Source organism: Pituophis catenifer, unplaced genomic scaffold, assembly GCF_029215685.1.
Source record: "Pituophis catenifer annectens isolate HBS135680 unplaced genomic scaffold, rPitCat1.0.hap2 SCAF_1, whole genome shotgun sequence".
In the NCBI taxonomy this organism is placed as follows: Eukaryota; Metazoa; Chordata; class Lepidosauria; order Squamata; family Colubridae; genus Pituophis; species Pituophis catenifer.
The window spans coordinates 101,807,409-101,831,579 of NW_027256881.1; the positions used below are offsets into that span (position 1 = coordinate 101,807,409).

Sequence of the window (24,171 nt, forward strand, 5' to 3'; positions counted from 1 at the left end):
ATTTGCTTAATTATGACTTTAAAAAAAAAAGGTTATAAAATTGGTCATAGTCACATGATGACCTACTGGGATGGCTTATGACCATAATTCTAGGTTGTAAGTAGAGGGCTATAATGCTGAGTTTATTTGAATATTTTGATTGGAAAAAAATTAAGCTAAAAACTTAAGAGCAAGGACTGAAAAATCTTAATTTGTGAGGCAGGGATCATCAATATAATACCAGCAATGTAAGTCATCTGCAGTGTGTGCACACACAGCATTGAATTCCTGTTTGATAATAAAGGTGGCTGGAATAAGACAAAGTGCCTGTAATCCTCAATTTACAACCATTAATTTAACAACTGTTTGAAGTCACAATGGCATTGAATAAAATTATGACTGGTCCTCACACTTATGACCATTGCAGTATCCCTATGGTCAAGTATTCAGAATTAGAACATATTTATATCAGCTGTAGTGCCCCAGGTCATGTGATCTCTATTGATGGCCTTCCCAAGGGGCCTCTGACAAGCAGAGTCAATAGGGGAAATCAGATTCCCTTAACGACTGCATGATTCACTTAATGGCTGCAGTGATTCACAATCTCCATGGCAAAAAAGGTCATAAAATGAGACATGACTCACTCAGTAACCGCTTAACATTGCTTAACAATGGAAATTCTAGTCCCGATTCTGGTCGTAAGTAGAGAAATACCTGTAGCTAAATCTTTCAAGACTTCTTGTCTGAGAACAGCCATTTTAAACATTTTGGTACCTGTGACATTGAGCAGCTCTGCTTAAGGAAATAAGTACCCACATTAAATAATGGTCTTCTGAGGGATAAGGATTTTTTTCTGGGTATTTTGACCCATAAATATATAAGCTATGCCTGATAAACGATTAATGCGGAATCTTGCAGAGGATGGAGAATAACTTGCTTATTATATATGCAAAATATTTTGCAGTTTACTCTTTACTTTAGAGTGCTCTTGAATTAATTTATAATATTATGTAGATAAACTTTAATAACTTCCCTCAAATGATAACATTTAAATTATATTTTTCCCCTTCCTGCTTCCCTCCCTTCTCCAATCACTTGAACTCTCTGCAGCTGGAAGTTCATGAAGCTAAACCTGTGCCAGAAAATCATCCACAGTGGGATACAGCAATAGAGGGAGATGAAGACCAGGAAGACAGTGAAGGTTTTGAAGACAGTTTTGAGGAAGAAGAAGAGGAGGAAGAAGATGATGACTAAATAGTATGACGAATGAACTGTGTGATACGGGATATCTCTACAAACGTGACCTGGGAAAGATAAAAACAGTGCAGATGAACTGAAGATTTTTTTCAAGTTTCTTTTTACCAATTATGAATACTTCATGTAATTTCCCAGTGGAGGTCTGTCAGTCAGTTGGGTATATAACCTGGGAGGTGCTTAAGGCTCTTCACAGCCTTTAAGTATAGGATGCATTTATTCCAACTGAAAATAAAAGCTTTTTTATTCTAAATGTCCAGAAGTGTGGGCTACATTGTTTGATCAACTTTTGGTCCAGTATAGTAACAGATGCTATTATTAAATGGAAGCAATCATTAAACCAACATTTCATATTAGGCAATTTGTTTTACAAGTTCTGTTGAAATTAACATCCACTTGAGTTTCTATGTTGGGAAAATCTGCGAGATCTTTTTCAGTGATGTTAAGAACATTGAGCTAAGATTGCTTATAGCTTTCAGTCTATTTTGTTTGCTTTGGACTTGGTATCTTACCCTGAGAGGGGTACATTCCATATTGTCACACCCATAGGCTTATTTTTTGAGACTTAAATCTACCTTTAATGGAGGGGAGTTATTGCCTCTAATTTTCATGCAGGTTATAAATCTATATTTCTCAATGGCTAAAAATATGTCTAAGCACCTACTATCTAGCAAATCATACAGTATTTCTTTTGATAAACCTGTATGTATATTAAGAGTTTGGGGACCATATGTTATATCAAGCAGTGGCAATATCCTTTTCTAAATATAAAGATATCAAATCTATAATTCTTGGCTTTCAGTCTACTTTATTTTGTCAGAAGCCTTTTAAATCAGACACACTGACACACTAAGATACATTTTTTGTATTTATTCAGAACCATTCAAAATAAACTGGATTAAATTTGATAAACGTATACATTGTAATAGTTCATTTTTCCTCTCTACTGAGGATATTAATGTGGACTATATTCCCAGTACAGTTGGTTTTGATTAAATATAGATCACAAGTTTCCTTGTGAAGGAGAAGCAAAATCTTGCAATAAATTCTACTGTTTCTTCCCATGTAATAAATACAATTATTGATGTGGTAAGGAACTGTAGAAATACATTCAGATGTCAATCATGTAGAAAGATTTTTTTATAATTAAATGTTAAAGAACTATACAATTAAAATACTGTAAAACCCTTGACAAAAAAATGCTCATGCAGGAAGATTTTCATAGAACAGAAACCACCCACAGGCCAAATGAGCTGCTCCTTTATTTGTGACCCTGTTTATGAAATAATAGACTGTCACTTTCAATGCAAATTTACATGGATATTTCTCTTTGTAATTGCAGTAGTTGCAAATAAAATTTAAAAACATCCTGCATGTGAAAATGTTTTATTAAGAAAAGCAACTGTTGGCATGGTAAGTTTGGAATTTAAAACTTAGATTGTAATATAATAGCTGCCATCCACAACATTATAATTATGTACCATTCAAGTATTATACAGAAAGATTTGTCACAGACAGGCAATGTTTTGCTTTTTTGGCTCACCACATTCATAATATCAAACTATAATATGAAAGTAATTTCTTTTTGAAAACAGTGCTGCCAACAAAATGATTTCCAATATAGTTCGAGCAGTAAATTATTTATTGTATCTAAAGCCTAGAATAGTCCAAAAGATGAAATTTCCCTCAAGTCAAATTTGATGTATAAAGGTACACACACTCATGTTGTTTTCTGGGAAGCAATAGGGAAATTATTTGCTATGGTTTTCTTCAAGTTTTTCTTTTTATTCCACCCTACAGCCCTGTTTATTTTTCTATTAACGGTCTCACAATTATCTATTAGCCATGTTTGACAAACACTGCATATGTTTTTAAGATAAGACATAGGTGCTTAAACCTGGGTATCTTTCTTAACTTTAGACAAGAGATGATTTGTATCTCATATGTCACAGGAACAACTTGAATTTACAGCTTTTGCCACATTGATGAGTTCTGACTTATTGATCTTTATTTTTTTCCTTTAAAGTATCAAAAAGGATATGATAAAAAGTGAGCTGGAACTCTCTTACTGAACATTCATCAGACTCTTCCAAGCAGGAGTTTGAGTTAAAGGCAAAGATTCTTTTTAATAGCATATTTTCTCAATAAAGAATGAAAAAGGATATATTCGGGTTCTGACATTAAGAGCTAGAAAAAAAACATTTTTGTAAAGTGAAACCGCAAAACACTTTAATCTGTTATTTTCTCTCATCTGGCATAAAAAGGAAATTCTGGAAAATATTATTGGGTGGGACTATAGCAGCCCCATTAGTTGTCTTTTGGGTGGAGCACTTGACAGATTTAAGAGTCTATATTAAAAAAGTGCATAAGGGATTCTGCCAGGCATGTGCTTGATATGAAGCATTTCTCTTTATGTGCTTTTACTAAAGCTAAAGCACTTTTTTCCAGATATCATTTCCCTAAATATTAGGACATTTTTTAAAAAAATAGTAACATTTTTACTGCGTCACCCATAGTACAATGCTGTACATTGTTCCTCTAAAAGCTATGTAGGCTACAAGTGAAGTAAAGGAGAACCAGAAGGGTCAAGAATCATAATAAATCCAGGAAACTCAGAACATTTAGAATAGTTGTAAAACATGCTGTAACTGTACTCACTCATCTTGCTTGGTGCCCTGCCTTATGGGTATCTGGTTGGCTACCATGGAACTCGTACTGTACAGTATCTTGGAGACTCAAATGGACTTTTTCCAAAATCCGATCTAACTGGGTTCTTCTTAGTACTTTTTCATGTCAAGGTTTTGTTTCAGCTATTTTATTTCAAGATCCTTTCCCATATTATACCATGCTAAACCGAGATTTGCCACATAATGTAACTTTTCTAGGAAGCAACAGACTGTTCTAACCCTCTGCTAACCTTCTGCACATGTTTTGGTGCATTTGGAGGGACTACCAAGCAATAATGGCAAACTGTCCCAAATTTGGAAAGATGTTAAGAGATACATGCATCATGCATGAAAGCCAGGAAATAGGAAAGAATATATATATATATATATATATATATATATATATATATATATATATATATATATATATATATATATATATATATATATATATATATATATATATAAATGGCTAAATTGGACATATATTTTTCAGATCCTTTCTGGATTATCTCCACCGCTTGGCATCTTTTCCACTTGCAATGTAGTGATTATAATTTTTTTCTCCTGACATCCCTGCTGCACATTTCTCCAGTATACATTATAAGACACTTGATGCCCTGCTCATATGGATTCCTTCACTGGATCCATCCTAAAATTAAGGAGTGGGATAGGGGTGGCTAATCTTGTTAACGTGCTACTTTTCGATTTGCTAACCTTTTTAAAAAAGTTTTTATTGTAATGTCACCTTCCTTTCCAGAAGGGGGAGACAAGTGCATAACATTATAATCACAACAAAAATGTAATTTGCTAAAAGAACAAACCTGAAAGACATTCAAACACTATGTATCATTGTATTGCTTCAGATAAATTTAGCAGATTCTACCAAAGCCAGTTATTTGGCTTCTTTAAAAATCTTTATATTCTGTCTTGTCACAACAATAAAGCAGCTAAAAGAGCAGTTTAAAATACATAATTTTAAACTTGACCAATATAGTTAAAAATAAACTCTCTCATGTCTAGTACTAAGTTTAAAAATAAAAATCCTGCTGACAATGACCTGCCTCTTTTATATACACTATTCAAAACAAACAACTGAATTATATCAGCCAAGATAATGTTTAAAAATGGAAAATTAAATGTATGCATCATACTATGCATTCCTGTTATGTTATTCCCTTTCAGGTTAGAAGTTCTATGCAAAAGAAAAAAAAGTAAGCAAAGAAAATGAAAGGAAGGAAATAGGAGAGAAAAAAAGAAATAAATATAAATATATTTATGTTAAAAATTTATTCCTATCTTTCTGCTTTGCAAACAACCATTATCTCCACCCGACCCATACACTGATTCAAACATCACTTTTTGTTCTTTAATCTCACCATTTTATAGATCTCGTTGTTTTCTAACCATGATCTTTTCATCATCTTCTTTCCCTTCAACCAGTTCATTCTTCCTTTTTATATTTATTTTATAATTCAATCCTAATTTGTTCTCTGTATAAGAGATAACCACCTTAGCATTATCCAATTCAATCCATGTGCATTCATCCCCCATTTCTTCTTGAATTCTTCTGTTCATATCCTACCATGCACACATTTAAGTGAACTATTTTCAGTGTGTGGAACTCAATTTTATATTTTCCTGACCTAACTCCCAAATAAGGGTAAAGAAGCATGCTTTTTACAAAGCATTTTTCCTTCTTTGGCGAACTAAAGCAAAAATCACATGCTATTCACTATCTTTCTAACAGTATTTCCATTTTTTAAAAAATTCTCCATCAGTGTTCTCGGATTTAATGATCATTTAGTACTAATTTATTATTTATTTATTTATTCTGCTTCTATATATCTTGCAATTCTTCACTCCATTGCCTGTCAAACACAACTACTTTGATACATTAAGACTGCTCTTTCTGATGTCATATTACCAATCTAATATTTTCTGCAAATAATTCAGTTTATGAGCCAAGAACCTTTCATCTACCTACAGTTGCTTTTCAAGATGGCAGTCTGCATGCTAGCCAAGTTGAACTCTGAATGAGAGAGCAAATGTTATTTGGCTGTTTAAATGTTTGGTGTTCTTTTGTTTTATTTGATAGATTATTTTGTGTGGATTATTTTATATTTAGTCTCTTTTGAGACAAGTTAGATAAGGGCAAGTTTGAAATGTGGTAAAAGAGAATCGTAGACTGATTCATGAAACCATGAATTCTGAACCAGTGACTAATTTTTTTGGAAAACTTGGGCTTGGGTTGTTTGCAAAGAGCTTGTTGCTAGAGGCTAATGTACCAGGCCTGCAAGAAGAAAGTGAAGAATCAATTGGGGGGCAAGCTGCAAGAATCCAACTGTGACAGCAATTATTACAAGACATTCTTAGAATGGAGGGAGATTGAAGGGCTGAAAAGTGATCAGGTTGATGAAGCAGGTTGCATCAACCTAAGCTACAGCATACAGCCCATTCTATAACATTGATGGTTGTGCAAAAGTGTTTTGGAGAGATTGATTCTGGAACCTTACAGAAAAGCTATGGTCAAATATGGTGGGACACAGGGCTGGGATCTGGAAGTAGAATCTTTTTGGGATTGTTTGACTAGGGGGATATTTGCTCAGATGTTACTTGGGAAGGACAACTTGGCTGATGCTCTGAGTTCTCGAGTAAATCTCCTGACAGAACAATTAATCAGTGGAATGACTTGCCTCCAGAAGTGGGTGCTCAAACACCGGACTTTTTAAAGAAGAGATTGGACAACCATTTGCCTGAAATGGTATAGAGTTTCCTGCTTGAGCAAGAGGTTGGATTAGAAGACCTCCAAGGTCCCTTCCAATTATGTTATTCTTCAATGTCCTCTATGTTGATTTGCTTTGGAATATCATCTCAAAACTGCAATTATTATAAAATGTGCTGACTCTTTTGCTGACTTGCATTCCTTATGGTGATCATATTACAGCTATGTTGTTGGCCCTTTAAGAACAGATTTCAGGATGCAATTGTAAGTGCTAATTTTGACTTATAAAGTGTATATGATTTAGACACAAGAGGACTTGCTTGCTTCAGTCTGCATCCTACCAAAGGAGATCCTCTCGGGAAAATTTGCTACTTGGGTCCAATTTTGTAGGTTGAAGGGTGCGGGAACCAGAAAACACAATTTCTTCATCCAAGCATAATTTATCTGGAATAGATTTCATGTAGAAGCTAAATTCTTGATAATGAAGATTATGTTAAATATTAGATATTAATAAAGTTTATCTAGCTAAATAATGGCCTTCCAAAATGTAGTGCAAAAAACATTTTTTTCCCAGGGGCCCCTCATGGAATGATAACTCAACATTGTATAATGTAATTGTAATTTACATTTCTTTACATTTTCCTATGAAATTTTAATTGCCTATCTTGTTATTTGGGAATGTGAGTTAATTTTTTGTGGATGCTTTATTATGTTATATCTTTGCTGTAGGCTGCATAAGACTGGAAGGATTTTTCTGCATACATATTTAGTAAATAATCAATCATCAATCAATCCCACACATATCTAGCATCACCACCAGCATTTTGTATATATGTATTTATAAATATCTTACTCCCCGGCTCAATGATCCATTTGCTAGCATTCCATTTATCATTTTATTCCATCATATGCTGCTCTTATCAAATTCAGCAACCAACCATCAACTCCATGGTCTCATAAAAGGTTCTATAGTCCAGTCTCTTCACTTTAATGTACACTTTCTCTAAATCATCAGATGTGCAATAAAGTTTTTCACATTTATGTTTCTCAAGACCTTGCTGAAGAATAAAAAAAAAAATGATTTGCACTCCATGCCTCAATACAGTTTTTTCATTGTCACCTGTCATATTTTTCCAATCAAAATTCTGCCAAACACCTTCTGAGGAAATCTTTCAACAAATTAATCTCTCTGTGGTTTTGCATTAACCCTTATCTCTCCTTGTATTAGGAGACAATATATATATTCTTCCAATCATTAGGCATGGATTCAGTCTCCACTCACACATTAAAGATGCTACATCCTTACTATTTTTCAACATTCCTACAGTATAGCATTTATTTATTATTTATTTATTACTATAGGATTTTTTTGTATATAGCAAAAATTGTATCATTCATTTCAGCTCCATTCTTTGATATATCACTATTATTTCCATACTGTACAAAATACTAAAACACTATTCCTAGCAATTCATTTTTTTTCCACCCCAACCATTAAGCACTTTTATTTTCAATGCTTTTCACTCTGCTGGAGACATTTGTTTAGTCCTCTTCAAGTAATTTTTCTATCAAATCTCTTCTGTATTTTCTATGCCTCCTACTGTATTATCTTAAACACTCTCTTTTACTACATACTACATGTTTTCTCTCTATACACCTTAGGCAATATCTTTCCTTTCTCATTTTTTTTTGCAATTTCTTTTCTTATATACAATTTTTTTCTGATCCCCAACCTCTTTCATTTCATAACTCAATCAAGCATCTTTTTTTAATAAATCCCATTTATGTAACACTATGCACTTTAGTGCACTTTGTAACAAAACACCTTTTCCTGTTTTTCAAAGCGTCTTCTGTATTCTTTTTCTTACATCCTCTTCATTTATTCTGTTGGGAGATTAATCTATTTTGTAATCAGTTGTGCCTTTTGATTAATTTCTTTTCCAATGAACGCATGGACAGATTTATAATTAAATGATGTATTCATCTAAGCAGATTTTCAAAGATTACCATTCTCATTCATTCTTAGGTCTTGGCCCAATTGCTTTGTCTGTAGAAGTAGTCTTTGACTTATGACCACAATTGGCATGGGAAAATTTGTCATGAAGCAGTGCGGTCATTAAGTGAGATATCACATGACTGCACCCAATTTTATAACCTTTTTTGTTGTGGTTGTTAAGTGAGACATCATGTGATTGCAATTTGTGATCTTCCCTGGCAGTTTCCCCATTTAATTTAATTTAATTTAATTAATCATATTTCTATGCCGCCCAACTCCCAAAGGACTCTGGGTGGCTTACAACAAAAATAATACAAACAATGAACATAATTTTAAAAAAAACATTATAAAAGCATTTTAAAAACATTAAAAACACATGCACACCATCCATGACCAGATCTCGCAAGATTGAACAGCGAGATCAATGGCCCCAGGCCTGCAGGAAAAGCCAGGTCTTCACCGCTTTCCGGAAGGCCAATAGGGTGGGGGTAGTCCGGACCTCAGGAGGTAACTGGTTCCAGAGAGCTGGGGCAGCCACAGAGAAGGCCCTCCCCCGTGGGCCCGCCAGCCGGCATTGTTTAGCTGACGGGACCCGGAGGAGACCAACTCTGTGGGATCTTACCCGTCGCTGGGAGCTATACAGTAGAAGGCAGTCTCGAAGATAGCCTGGCCCTGAGCCATGTAGGGATTTAAAGGCAATAACCAACACCTTGAATTGTGCCCGGAGACCAATAGGGAGCCAGTGCAGCTTGTGGAGAATTGGTGTAATGTGGGTGCATCTAGGTGCACCCATGATAGCTCACGCAGCTGCATTCAGGACCAACTGTAGTCTCTGAACACTCTTCAAGGGTAGCCCCATGTAGAGCGTGTTGCAATAATCTAACCGTGAGGTGACAAGGGCATGAATGACTGTGAGGAGAGCCTCCTGATCCAAGTAGGGTCGCAATTGGTGCACCAGGCGAACCTGTGCAAAGATCCCCCTAGCCACAGCTGCTAGATCTTGCTCTAATCTTAGCTGTGAGTCTAGGAGGACACCCAAATTGCGAACCCATTCTGAGGGGGACAATTTCTCCCCCCCCCAGAACCAGGGATGGACAATCGACATAGTCTTTAGGAGGCAATACCCACAGCCACTCGGTCTTGTCTGGGTTAAGTTTGAGCCTATTGACTCCCATCCAGACCCTCACAGCTTCCAGGCACCGGCACATCACATCCTCATTGACTTTGCTTTCTAGAAGCCAGCTGGAAAGATTGCAAATGGAAGTTGAAACTCTCGAGTTACAAACTGATCATTCAAATATAAATATTTGACAATTTCTATAATCCTTCTAACTTCAAAGTATCAGACTATTTTAGGGTAACTGAGATACTAAAACAGAGATATTTTTGGCAATGCTATTTGCTTTTCCTATGTGCAACATAGGAAATGATTTGTCCCTTCATATATCTTGCCTGAGCCTTACTCAATAATCCAAAAAATGTTGAAGTTGCATTCATATTAAACTGTTTTTGAAGTTCATAAACCATTTCCTTTTTGAAGTTGTTCCCATTTATCCAAGAAGCATCTAAAAGCCAAATATTATTTCTTTGGAAGGGCTCCCTAGTTGTAAGAGACTACAACTCCACACCACCAGTTATTTTAATGGGTCTTATATGACAATTTATTTCATTTTGAAACAAATATGGGAAAAAGCTTGAAATCAAGCTTGATGAACAGCTTGATATACAGAAAATGAAAGATGTAATTTATTTTAGTTGGATGCAATAGATGTTACATATCAATCAAAGCAGCAATTTTCATTGTTAATCAAAAATGAAGGCTGTATCTTTTTAAGTAAAAACCTTCGTTGAAGATTGCATTAATTTCATTAACATCTCAACTAATTATCAGCAAACCATGTCTGCAGAAAAAAATGGCTTAAAAATCATAAAATATTGTATACTAGGAATAACTAACTTATGAGCTTTTTTTAAAAAAAAAAAAGACTAGAAAAAAATGTTATCCTGTGTTAATACAGGCAATAACCTCTCGCCATATGCAAGTTTATCATATGCAAACAAGAGTAGTGTATTAGTAGGATTTTTCTGTATATGAATTTGCCTTATGCAACCCTCCAGTCTGAGTAACATTGATATAGCATTGTGGCACAATTGTTTGTCTCACAAGATCTGGAGAGTCACGTGGTCTGAATCTGGAGTTAAGATGACTCCAAGAGAGTTGTTAGGAGGTGAGTGAAGAGGGGTGTGTTGCTAAGACTTGGAAAATCCTGAAGTCTGATCTTCACTACACATCAGAAGTAATTGTTTTGTCTCTCTGGTGCCGTAGTGTAGCGTGGTTCACCTGGTGCATTTAATTCAGTGGCCAAACATTTAATTATTATGCCCAAATATCCTCATTCCAACTGACTAGGCTGTGTTCTGGCTTCAAGGGCCATTTTGTGTTGCGCTGGTGGGCATGAAAAACTTGACCTCTATTTTGCTCTTACAAGCACAATTTGATGAAATGCTGGTCTTTTTGTTTTTTTTTGTTTTTCTTTTCACTGGGTGAATTTGACAAATTTTGCTGAATTACCATTTCTGGCTCAAGTGACTGGAGAAATGGGAACCCCCCCCATTGTTTCTTTCGCTAGTCCTCAAATGGCATGCCCACCCAAAGAAAAGCCATTGATGCCTGTGTCTTGGCACAGGTTCAGGGGTGAACTTACCTTCCCTACTGGTTTGCAAATGTGCACACGCTGCACATGTGCTCACTTCACTCGCGTGCCATCATCTGCGCATGCGCAAAGCCTTCTGCGCATGTGCAGAGGCTTAAAATGTCGCAAAAAAGCGATATCATGACGTCAGTGTCAGTGGTGGGTTGCTACCCATTTGCCCCGGATTGGGCGAACTGTTAGTGGTGGCGGTGGGAGGCTCTGCCCACCCGCCCAGACACTTCTGCCCATGTGCAGAAGCATTGCGTGAATGCGCAAGCGCACAAGCGCCCACAAGCAAACTGGTAGCGACGGGTTTTGAAACCCGCCCCTGGTCCGTGTGGGTGGGCGGAGCCTTCCGCACCCCCCAAGTCCAAGCCGGATAGAACCGGCTGAATTTCATCCCTGCACAGGTTGGAGGGGAACAAAAGCAGGGGATCCCCACCAATTGCAGGCCTTGTTACTTGCAATCCAGACAGAACTTAGTTATCACCATAGCCAAGAATGAGTTAGTTCACCAAAGAATTTCTTAAGTTGTCTTAGTTTTGAACTGGTTTATGTGTAAGAGACAAGCAGCTGAAAGCTGCAGTGCAAAAAAAAAAAAGGCCTTAATAACTACACCATACATCTTCAATCAAAGGGTTGTGGGAAGACATATAATACAGAGACAGAATATTGCTTGCTGGAAACAGAGTATTTCTATTATCTGTCATAGATTACTGTTGATCCTAAGGTTAGCAGAAGAGGAACAAAAAATAATTTATTTCCTCATCTGAAGAGGCTATGACTTTTGTCCTTCTCTCCTGATCCTCCAACTGCAGAGGCATCCAGACCAAGTTATTCCTGCAAAGTATTCTGGTTTATTTAAAAATGTACAAAACATTGGATCAGACCTAATCTAATCTATCATGCAGTATCTGTTGCCACAGTTAGCAATCAGATGTCTTTGGTACAGCTACAAGCATGACTAAAGGGCAAAAAAAAAAACCCCTCTGTGATTCAAACCAACTAGTATAGAACTATTGTTGTAGGGCAACTTAGAACCATCATGATTAGTTGACTGTAGTATCTTCATGTTCCGTGTGACACCAAGTAGCTGTATGAAGCCATTTCTGGATCCTAGAGTTGCTATAATATAATTTTGACCTCTCCTCAGAATCAACAATATGGCACCCATCTGATCCCTCAAAAGGCCTTCCTTTCTCAAATACATTATTTTATTTATGAAATAATTTATATATTCTAAAACCTTGTGAGACTTTTGGTCTTCTCAGATATGATATTTTGATCACTTTGCAAGACATTTTATACAAGAATTGGGAAGTTTTGGGTGAGATTACTGAAAAGTCATATAATTTTGTTTCTTTTTAGAGGTTGCTGCCTAGAAAAGATTCCTGTCAGTTGGGAACTAGGGGATTCCTTTTACCAGTCCTTAAGCATTACAATGTGAAAATTACAGATCTGATACAATTTATTTACACACACACACACACACACCCCCCCCAAGAAACATTAAGTCACCAGGCAACTCTGATTGAAAGATCCAGGGAATCAGCCAGTTTTAAGAGACAAAGTCATTTGCCTTCCTAACTTTCTAACGAAAAATAATCACCTCATAATCTCCCCTCCAGCATAATTTTTGTTTAACATAAATGAATTTGATGCCATACTAACCTGGTCTCTGCTATTCTCTGTTTAAGTGACAGGATTTAATTTAATTATTCCTCATTTCACTGTTTGCAACAATGTGAAGTGTAACTTTATATAATTAGCACCAGTTGGCTCAGAGTTTATATTAAGAGTCTCTTTGTTAAAGTCTGTGCCCTGGCTTGGCAATAATTTCAAACTAGAAAAATAAATATACAGCTTTCAAACACCTTTTTTTACATTTTGGCATTCCATTCAGAGAATTTATGTTTCATGATGGGTACATATATTGAAAACTCATCTTGAAAGCATCTCTGCAGCTTTTGTTTGAATGGAACCTATTTGCTGTGGCGTTACAACAGATTTGGATGAATTTGTTACTCTGAATGAAATCAGATGGAAGTGTGACTAAATGTTCTGACCTAGGCTTCCTGATATACTAAAAAGCACACGATTAGTCCCAAAAACCCATTTTTTTTATTTTAACGGCTGTGAATTCCTTTCATTCATAGCATGTGCTGAATCACCAAGAGTTTATAAATAGTCCAACAGAAGTCTGCCACAGTCCTTCGGATAAGGCTGGTAAACACCCACCTTTAACTTCTTTGACCAGCTGCCAAAGACCTAATTGGCAATTATCTTGGCAAGGCCACACGGAAACACAGAGTCAAAAACGGAGCTTCAAAGTACAAATCGACACCATCCACAACATTGCTTCCTGCAAAGGCCCACGTGCCTTTGCTCTTCCTTTATGTCTTATGGGAGGGGCCAATCATCTCCAAACCTTACTCCCGAGTCGTCCCTTTTGTTTTAACTGTTCTTGCCTTCTGGCAGTTCTGCGCATGCACACACTAGGAACAGGCTCCCTCTGTTTCTCTGACTCTCTTATGTCCGACTCTGGAGGTTCCGGAGTCTGCACATAACTCCCAGATGGCCTTGGCCCCATCTCTGCCTCCGATGCAGAGCCCTCGTCTGAGCCTTCCCCAGACTCCAGGACTGGCCCATGTTCCTCCCCAGGACTGGCCCATGTTCCTCCCCAGCCTCCTCACTGCCCGACTCTGCTGCCAGCTCTGCAGATTTAATGTTGTGGCAGACCACAGCATTAAATCTGAACTTGAGCCTCATAAATTTGCTTTAGCGATTCAAAAATTGGATCACGGAGATGAATAAGATGTTTGCAAAAATATATATGTCTCTTCAAACAATCAGTGCAGATATACATGTATCTGGGTGGAGAGGAATGAGAGAAAGAAAGAGAAGAGGGCATTAAATCTTATGACTGACAACTATATTGCAATAATACTATTAGTGCTCTCCAACCACAATGTTTATTCAATCAGGGCTTTGAGTAAACATTTGAAAAATACTGTAATAAATTATATTATTGGAAAATAATCAGAGGAGCACTACAAGCCTCAACATATTTGCAATACACTCTTCGTTCATAGCGGCACATTTATTCTAAAGCTTTACTTTTGTTTTTTCCCCTCTCTTTTGTACTATCAAACAATACTATTAAAATCTACTCCTTCATAATTTAATTAATTGCCCTGATTTGTATTCATGTGAAATCTCTGATTTATTAGCTTTCAGGTTTCTGTAATTACTCCGTGTAAATCAAGTTTCAAAAGATTAGGATGTAATGGCTGAAAATGTACATAATTTGTGACACAGCAGAGGTTGATCACACTAGAGAGGTTATTTAGTTAATGATTCGAATTCTATAAGATACAATGACAGCACACAATGTCTCTGGGCAGAAAACAACATCTGAATGTGTGGATCCTGTATGTGTTTTTTTTTTAAATTGGATAAACAGGAGGCCTTAAGTTACTGTAAATGGGTTTGTGCAATTGCTTATTTGAATGGATGCAGGGCTTTTGAAAATGCAACTGATTGAGAACAGATGCCATAAATTGGGAATTTGAGAAGCAAGGCATTTGTTTTGGTAACAGTAAGATTTCCACATATTCTTCCAATCTGGTTGCTTTTAAATTTTTGATCAATTTGAAGACATGTGAAAATATGCTCAGTAAATGAAAGAGAAAAGAAAATCATACCAACTCTGTATGGGTCATCATTCTGTGGAATTCCATAAAGAATTAATACTGAATGCTTATCAGTGAGGTCTTCCTTTTCACTGGAAAGAGTGTCCCCTGAACAAAATTCCTCTCAAAATTCTTCCACTTGCCAAAAAACCAAAATAAAACGAGACAAAAATTGCGGGAGAGATGCCAATCCTTTAATTGCTCCTCACACTTGTAATTCCTTGCATCAGCTTCAACCTGGTTCCAGAGTTCTCTCTATCTTCTGAAGCAAATTTGGGAGTAACATAAAGATTATTCCATTTCACTAATAAAGAGTTCTCCATTGGATTAGAAACCTGATCTGAACAAAATGAGATCTTCTCTTTGCAAAAGACACATATTCTAGCTCCAGTTAAAATATCTAACATACTTAATGCAAGCTAGAAATCCAGATTCACTTAAAATGCCATTCTCTCTATCTTCTTACTGTTTCTGAAACAATTATTATCTCCCATAAAAATTAGCCAAGAAAAAGGCTTGAAGATGAAAAATACTATTAGTTTTTTTATTAAGTTAGTCTTTTTTGTCATTCATTTCTGAATAATTAAAAAAATTAATATCTTCTTTTTCAGTGATGAATAAAATGAGATGACATATTTATATACTGAAACACTGTATATAAAAACACTTTACTTTCCCAAAGATAGTAGCTGGAAAAAAAACCCCGCAACTCAATGAATTTTCAACACAAGTTTAACACAAGTTCTGCTTAGGACATTCAAGTCGTCCCTGATCTGACTTAAATTATTGATTGGAACTGGTGTTTCAATTGGAAACATCACAGTAATTCAGTTTAGAAAATCAATCTGAACAGTCAAATCAAGTCAGTTAAAGATTCCAAAAACAGTGTTTTTGCACATGGGCAAAAGCCATTCAATCAATGTGGTTTGTAGATTTGTGTGAATCGCCTTCTGGCAGAATCTTTTAATCAAATCTTTGTTCAGCTTTAATTCTTATGCTTAGGACAAATAGTATTTGTGAGAGCAAGCTGTATTTCTACTTCACTGCTATTTTTACAAGAGACAAGGACTCAAATGCTTCTTTGATTATAGGTTCCCGCCTTCACTTTTATTGAGGCTGAAAGATCTATTTTTGTCCTCTTACTAGTGTTATAGTAAGTCTCAAAAAATGACTGCAGGGCAGTGGATAGCAGTCCATTTATTCTCAAAGAGATTAGATTACAAACAAGGGATGAATTGTCCTGTTTTCTTGTAACAGAAAAACATTAAAGATTTGAGTTTTGCATGGAGAACTCAACCAATCATCCCCACACACCCCCAATATTACAAATAAACTGCACTTTGAACCCTAATGCACCCAATGTGATGATTTTGAGAATAACATTTATACATATACATGTGTATATTTGTGATGACTATTCTGCTAAGCAAGCAAAAGGCACTAGAGTTAGGAATAATCATTTCTGCTGCTTGAATTTTTTTTTTTATTTGATTTATATGCCGCCCTTCTCCGGAGACTCAGGGCGGCTTACAATGCGTTAAGCAATAGCGTTCATAATTTTGTATATTTATACAAAGTCAGCTTATTACCCCCACAAACTGGATCCTCAATTTACCTACCTTAGAAAGGATGAAAGGCTGAGTCAACCTTGAGCCTGGGGAGATTCGAACTTGCAGTAATTGCAGGCAGCTGAATGTTAATAACAGGCTATTAGTCTGCTGCGCCACCAGGCTCTTGCAGGCTTATTGAAGTATTTGAAAGAATTAATTCCCAGGGAGCCCAAGAGAGTTTCACAAAACAGATATGCTAAACCAGGTGAGATAGTCAATGGCTCTTCAACTCTCAAGGAGTTAGGGCTTTTGTCTTTCCCAGTATATGAAATCTGGCCCTGGCAGGCTGAGTGGAGGAGACTGATCAATAGTCCCAGAGTCAAGAAGGCAGGACCAGAAGGTGTTGTGAAGTCCTAAGAGCAAAACAAAACACTTAGTCCTGCTCACCGACTGGAACAGGAAAGCTCTCCAGCCATAATGTTTCTCTGTACTACTGGAGTGAGATGGGGGGGGGGAGAGAACCCTGTAAGATATTACCAAGAGAGTGATAATTGATTAGCTAATTAATAGTGTTTATACACAAAGTAATTGTCCAGTGATAACTAAGAATGACAAAGAAATGAGTTAAAGTGAAATGGAACAGTTATTAAACACAGATTCCACTGCACAATGCATGGCAGCAATGCACAAAATCCAATGACAATAGAATAGAATAGAATAGAATAGAATAGAATAGAATAGAATAGAATAGAATAGAATAGAATAGAATAGAATAGAACAGAATAGAATTTTTATTGGCCAAGTGTGATTGGACACACAAGGAATTTGTCTTGGTGCATATGCTCTCAGTGTAGATAAAAGAAAAGACATTCATCATTTTTGAATTCAAACACTTACATAAGGTAGCACATGTTGGTGAGAAAATTTTCTTTTTCTTCTCCCAAAGAAACGTACATCAAAGACAAATGTATTTTTAAAAACCCATGCATTACAAAAAGCGGTATGTAAAAATTCACATATATAGTTGTTTTTTTTAAAGTCCATATCAAGAGTTGTGGAGGATGACCAACATCAAGTGGTAAAACTCACATATCAACTTGCATTTATTACAGAAACTTTCATATAGCAACACTTCTGGATTTACTTTTGGAAGTTGGTAAAAAAAAATCCCAATACATCTGAGAGAACAGAGAATTAAAGCAATATATGTCATACTAACATTGACCAAATTTAGACTGATCTGTATGTCCTTGATAGCACAATTGTTTTGAGAATAACCATTGATGAAAATATAGTTACCACTTTTTTTCTTTATTATGCAATAGATCCCTTTGCTTTTTGCTTCTCATCTAGCAATATTCAACCTTCTAGCCTGATTCATTAGTAAGGATTTTTATTAAACCAGTAGCTTCTGCTTTACATGATAGTTGTTTTTTTTAATGATCAGCCTAAAATCAGCAGATCTGACTTTATCAGCATCTATATACTTTTTAAAATTAAATTTCTCTCTTTTTAAATATATAAAAACATCATAACATTTAAATTAAAATGGTTGTGGGATATCTCAGGCCAATCTTGCAAAACTGAAAAAAATAAAATAAAAAAGGTTTCTGGAAGCCAATTAAGAAGGGAAACGCTCATTAAGCTTATGTTAGAACCATAGGATTCAATAGCTATTCTTTACTACTCTTGGGAATATGTTGTTTGTTTGCTAGCAGAGGTTATTCTGCAGTTGTGAAGCTGCGATGGACCAAAAAAAAAAAACCTCACATCAGAATATTGATACTCCTGGTTTATATTCTTGATAATTAATACAAGATGATGATGATTTTTATGAAGACTTTTCTTGAAGGATCACATGATGCCTGAACTATCCAAACTCTCTATATTTTGGTTGGTCTCTCTCTCTCTCTCCCTCCCTTCGCCCCCTGTCTCTGCGTCTCTGTCTCTGTCTCTGTCTCTGTCTCTGTCTCTCTCTTTCTGAATGAAAACCTGAAATGAATTAGTACCTTTTGTTTAATTCATTTTCCATTACCTAATATATAAAAGGAAAAGTTCCCAATGGCCATATATTCATGTGGAACTCATCTGTTTTCATTTTTTGAATGGATCAGGTGGGTAAGAGGTAGAAGTTTATTTTATTTGTTGGACACAATTAAATGAATTTACCACAAGGACAAAAAAATGCACGAACTTTTAGAGAGAAGTTAGTTATGCCCCTCCGTGGTTTTAAAAATTGCTCACAAAGACATCCATGTCCCATTCCTATGAAACTGATGGGTCAGATCCTTTGGAGTAGAAAGCCTCATTATTTTATTACTGAATGAGAAACACAAACACTGTATGGATGAGAATAGTAGCTGGGTTTCCAGTCAAAATCAGTGGGAACAACAATAAAACCACACACGAATAATAAAGATAAATTAAATGTTAATAAACCAATAGTTGAATATCATTATAATGTATGAATTGCAAAATAAATAAAATTGATAAGACCCACATCCATGTGTGTGTGAGCATTATAGTATCAAAGGCAAAAAAAAGTTTTGGAACAGAGATGCAAACATAGCATCTCTCTGCAATTTCTTAAATCCAATGCTCCCCACCCTCAAACCAAGCAACAGGTGTGAAGGTCAGCTGTGAGATTCCTTCCTTCCTTCCTTCCTTCCTTCCTTCCTTCCTTCCTTCCTTCCTTCCTTCCTTCCTCCCTCCCTCTCTCCCTCCCTCCCTCCCTCCGCTCCAATCCAGAGACTCTCAGTGGCTCACAATATACCAAATATAAGCAGATTTAAAACACTAGTAAACCTAAAATGAAAGACAACTAATAATCTTAAATATTTTCATATTGCCAAAGTAATGGGATTTTAAAATCAGATGTGTTGATTATTGTTTCTGTGATGAAACTATATAAAGAACATTATCGTGTTAGAAACTGAAACTGCGTCAGTTGCTACAATGATTAATATTGGTATAAATATTGAATAGCATTTAGTTACAAAGCTCCATGGTGATCTGAGGCCAATTACTTAGCCTTATCTCAAATGCTTCCTTACTAGCAGTTATATCTACGAAGAGCCATGTTACCATAAAGCTACAAACCTTTAAGGTATTGCAAGATTCTTCCTCTTTCCTCCTCCTCCTTCTCCTCCTCCTCTTCCTTCTCCTCCTCCTCCTCCTCCTCCTTCACCTCTTCCTCCTCCTCCTCCTCCTCCTCTTCCTTCTCCCACCTTCTTCCTCTTTGCATTTTATTCACACAGCATATTTGAAAAAAGAATGACAGTTTTGGACATTGTGAAACAGTCTAAGTCATGTAATTACAAATATGTCAGTATTGATTGTTTAAAAAGACCAAACTGATTTGGAGATTCTTGAGAAAGCCTGATCTATAAATGTCAATGCAGAGGATAATGTTATGCCCTGTATCCAACCACAACATATTGAAATAAATTGAGTAGCTAATATTCAACTGTTTAAAGGCACAGCCTGCTTTTTTCATTTTTTTCCAATGAAAAAAAGGATGTTAAAAATAAAATGAAGTAATGAACTAACGGATGGAAGTAAGTGCCATTAGGCATTGTAGGGAAATTATATTTTATAGAATTTTCATAACTTCTGCCTCCTTTTTTGAAGTAGATAAACTTATTGAGAAAATGCTAAAAACTACATCAGGACAGTATCTTTATTTGAACTAATCAAAATGTCACAAAACACTGATAACTTCCAAAGAACAGTTATGTTAACCTGTGCAGCAAAAATCGATTGTTAGCTTTGGCCAAATATATTGAGATTAAAATACCCAGAATTATGGACTTCATCAACCTCTGTATCACTACCTATTTTTAGTTTGATGGTGATTCTGGAATACCATTCTTAGGACTCAGAGGCCATAATTCAGCATCTTTCAAACTATGCACTCCCTCACATGCAACCGAAACTAGGGATCTGGTATGTAGACAACACTGTCATAATAAAAAAGGAAAAGTAGAAAAGACCCATGAAATAATAACATCTTCAAAGAAATAATATTACACAAGGGAAGAAGAAAACAACAAGACACTGCCCTTTCTGGATATCCTCATCGGCAGACAAAACAACAGCATATTAGAAAAACAACTCTATTGAAAAACTACCCACACTAACTAAACACTCAATTGCTAAAGTAAAAACTCGAACTCCCACAAGATGAACTGTGTAAGAATTTTATTCAGATGTGCATAAATATACTGCAGTGACCCAGAAGACCAGAACAAGGAAACAGACTGTTTGTACATCTTGCAATGGAATAGATACCCTCACAGCTTTATCAAAAAGTGCCTGACCATTTAACCATTACACAACCAATGCAAACTATGAAAAGCATAAAACTATCATATCTCAAAAAACATTTCAGAAACAACCAACAAACTATTACAACCACATGGTATCACTGAGGCACACTAACCAACTAAAGCCCTTCAAGACTTCCTAAGTAAACCAAAAGAACCAGTAGGCCAAGAAGAAAAAAGTCATCTAAAACATACAACGTAATGACTGTAACAGCCAATATGTAGGACAAACAGGCAGAAGGTTAGGAAAGTGATCCAGGAACATCAACTAGCAGAAAATGAAAACTTCTTATTCTCACAATACATGGATGGACTCAACTATAATTTCAAATGGGAAATTGTGAGCATCTTAGACCAAGAGAAGCAGGGATTGACATCAAACAAATAATCAAGGAGAAAAAAAAAGATATAATCAAGGAACTACCAAGTAGAAACATACTCCCACCTACTCTGACAGGGAAAGCTACTGTATATAAACAGAGAGCAAATACCACACTCACTAGCACTGATGACATTACCTAGTTGGGTAATTAAATGTCTATAATCATATGGCCAAGCTCAGAGAACACCAAGTATGCCACAGTTCAAACCAAAGCTACATATATTTTCTTCTATTGGAACAATAAATACAAAATCATAGTAGTTATGGAATAGTTTATTATCCTGAATCATAGATACAAATATCTGATTATTATATCCTATAATCTGACAAAATGGATTATAGTTTAAGAAAACCTTCACTCTAATAAATTTGTTAGGATTTAATGTAGCTAGGACGTTTCTTAAATCAAAATTTTGCAACAGGTACTTGAATGTTTTTATAAAATAATGATGTTATAATAATGTTTGAGTTCCCTAGACTATCATCTAAGCTAATTATTCAATAAAACTAGGTTGGTAAAGTGTGTGATAATGATTTTAATGAAAATTCATTATATATCTTTACCAATGTGCAGTATAAAGTAAAACATATGCATAATTGCACAATTCCACCCAATAAAATTAATTTACAACTTAACAACCAAAGCAATAAATATTTACAATTAAAACATATAAAGCCCACCTTTGATACTTAAGGAAGTAGTACACAGTTTTCCAGAATAAATATAGATCCATGATTCACATATTTTTTAAAAACAAAACTCCAATCTGGACAGTATGAATGTTACAGTAATGAGAAAAAGGCAGCACATTAAGTCCCACAGTAACTCACTAGTGAAATACAGACATCTTTAAACCCCTTTTCAATGGCAGTCAGATGTTCATATAGCTGAAGAGAATTAGTGAGCTAATTCAGGTCCTTGAAAATTTGGAGATCATGATCTTGGAATACAGAATAGAAAGAAAACCCTGTCCAGAGGAATATAATGAGTGAACAGATTGTATGAAGAGATAAAGGAAGGCAGTTTACATGGTGGTGGTGGGTTGGGAGATGGTAAAAGGGAATTATAGTTAGAAGGATGGAAACACAAGTCCAGGTATTGGTAGTTTGGTAGTTTGAACTGGGCTCTGGCATCTGTCATCAAAGTCATCAAAAAGCCTTGTAAGGCAACGAAGCATGAAAATGTTGAAGATCCAGAAAAGCCTGAATTGCATTATTCTGGATTCATATCAGGATCAGGTAGAGGAATTTAGAACACTTACCAGGGCACTATTGCTTTCATGTAAGCATGAAATAGCCAACTGATCCATAAACCCCATCTCCTCCATCAACCATCACTAGATTTTAAGAATACTCATCAAATGAAAGTCCTTGCCATAAGATCAGTAAATGGGAACAAAGTCAGTGGATCACTTATGAAGATCCTGAGTTTACAAAGGAAGAAAACCAGGATAAATCAAGAGTTCAGAAGACATGTAGGATAAAACATAATGGAGGCTGGGAAAAGTGATCAGGCCAAAGGACAACATTCTCGATTTTATCTTCATCTTTGTGTGATGAGAAGTCATTTTAAGATGAAGTCTAAGTTGTCACCAAGGATAGCAAAAGACCAATAGATCTGAGGAGCATCAATATCAGTATCAATGACAATACTGAAAACCTCCGATCATAAATCAGGACACCCAAAGAGAATAAAAGATAAGCAAATTAGAACCTGGAACTATTCTTTGATGGATGCTTACTATAAAGGGAAGGGGAGGGGAATCCAAGACTGTAATATGCCATGATGTTCCAATGAATAGGAAAAAAAGGCTTGATCCAATCAAGTGTTTGGACAATAACACCAGAAAACAACCTAGAAAGTGACATATAGTGTAATGTAATATATAATAAAATAGAAAGAAAGCTGTAGATCATGAAAACATGTCTTTTAATAAAAACTCTTAGTACCATGTTTCCCCAAAAATAAGACCCTGTCTTATATTTTTTTGAACCCCAAAATAAGCAGTTGGCCTTATTTTTGGGCAGGTCTTACTATTTTGGGGTGCATGGAGCAAGATGGGGCTCCTCTTGCCATCTTACCTGATTTCTAGCTCTGTCTCCCTAACCCTAACCAGAGGAAATGGCGGGGACTGGCTGCACATGCATTTAAATATTTTTGGGGAGAGCTTATTTTTTTTGGGGGGGGCTTATTTTAGCGCATGTGCTCATAAGCCTGATTGGGCTTATTATATGGGGAGGTCTTATTTTGGGGGAAACAGCGTAGAAAGTTGCTACCAGACTTAATTTTTTTGCCATCATAGACCAGCCCGGCTCTCTTACAATGTCTGAAAAGGGAAGTAAAAAACAGGACCTTAGACAGCTCCAAATATTCTTCTGATGCCTGAGAACTGGGAAAAGTCATTGGTGGATTTTCACTTCTTGCAGAGACAAAAGATTGCAATTGATTTGTTTTTTTAGTATAATCCAGTGATGCAGCTACTGCCTCTGCACAATACTTGAAAGCTAAATGAAATTTTATTTGAACAGGTAGGATTTCATATGAAAAAATGTTTTCGTTTATATAAAAAAAAAACAGAACACCAACACAGGACCCGCATGAATATTCATTACTCATAGATTATTCAATTAGTCTATGTAGATTTCATCTTACTGGCCACAATTTATTTGTTTCCTTTTATGCCAGTTTATCTCAAAAGAGAATTTACAGACAAACACATGTAAGGTGACCAAATTTCTAAATTGTCCTCTAGTCAGAACTTCCAGATATGCTTCTTTAAATACAGAAAGTAGTTTGTTTTCTAATATGGTTACTTGAACTGTTCTGAAGAAACTGGCTGGATTGTTAAGGGACTCATTTGCCTAAGCATGGTTTGCAAATCTGAAGAGCTGTAGGAGTCAAGAATGGT

General features: G+C 35.9%; 1 protein-coding gene across 1 annotated transcript in view; it reads left to right on the plus strand.

Moving 5' to 3' along the window:
• Positions 1-1,495, plus strand: part of SEC63 (SEC63 homolog, protein translocation regulator) — a 35,021-nt gene extending 33,526 nt beyond the window's left edge. The window contains exon 21 of the mRNA XM_070932820.1: positions 1,090-1,495. Within this exon, the coding sequence (XP_070788921.1) occupies positions 1,090-1,233 (144 nt within the window). The 3' untranslated portion in view covers positions 1,234-1,495. The remainder of the gene's footprint in view (positions 1-1,089) is intronic.
• Positions 1,496-24,171: the final 22,676 nt, after the last annotated feature.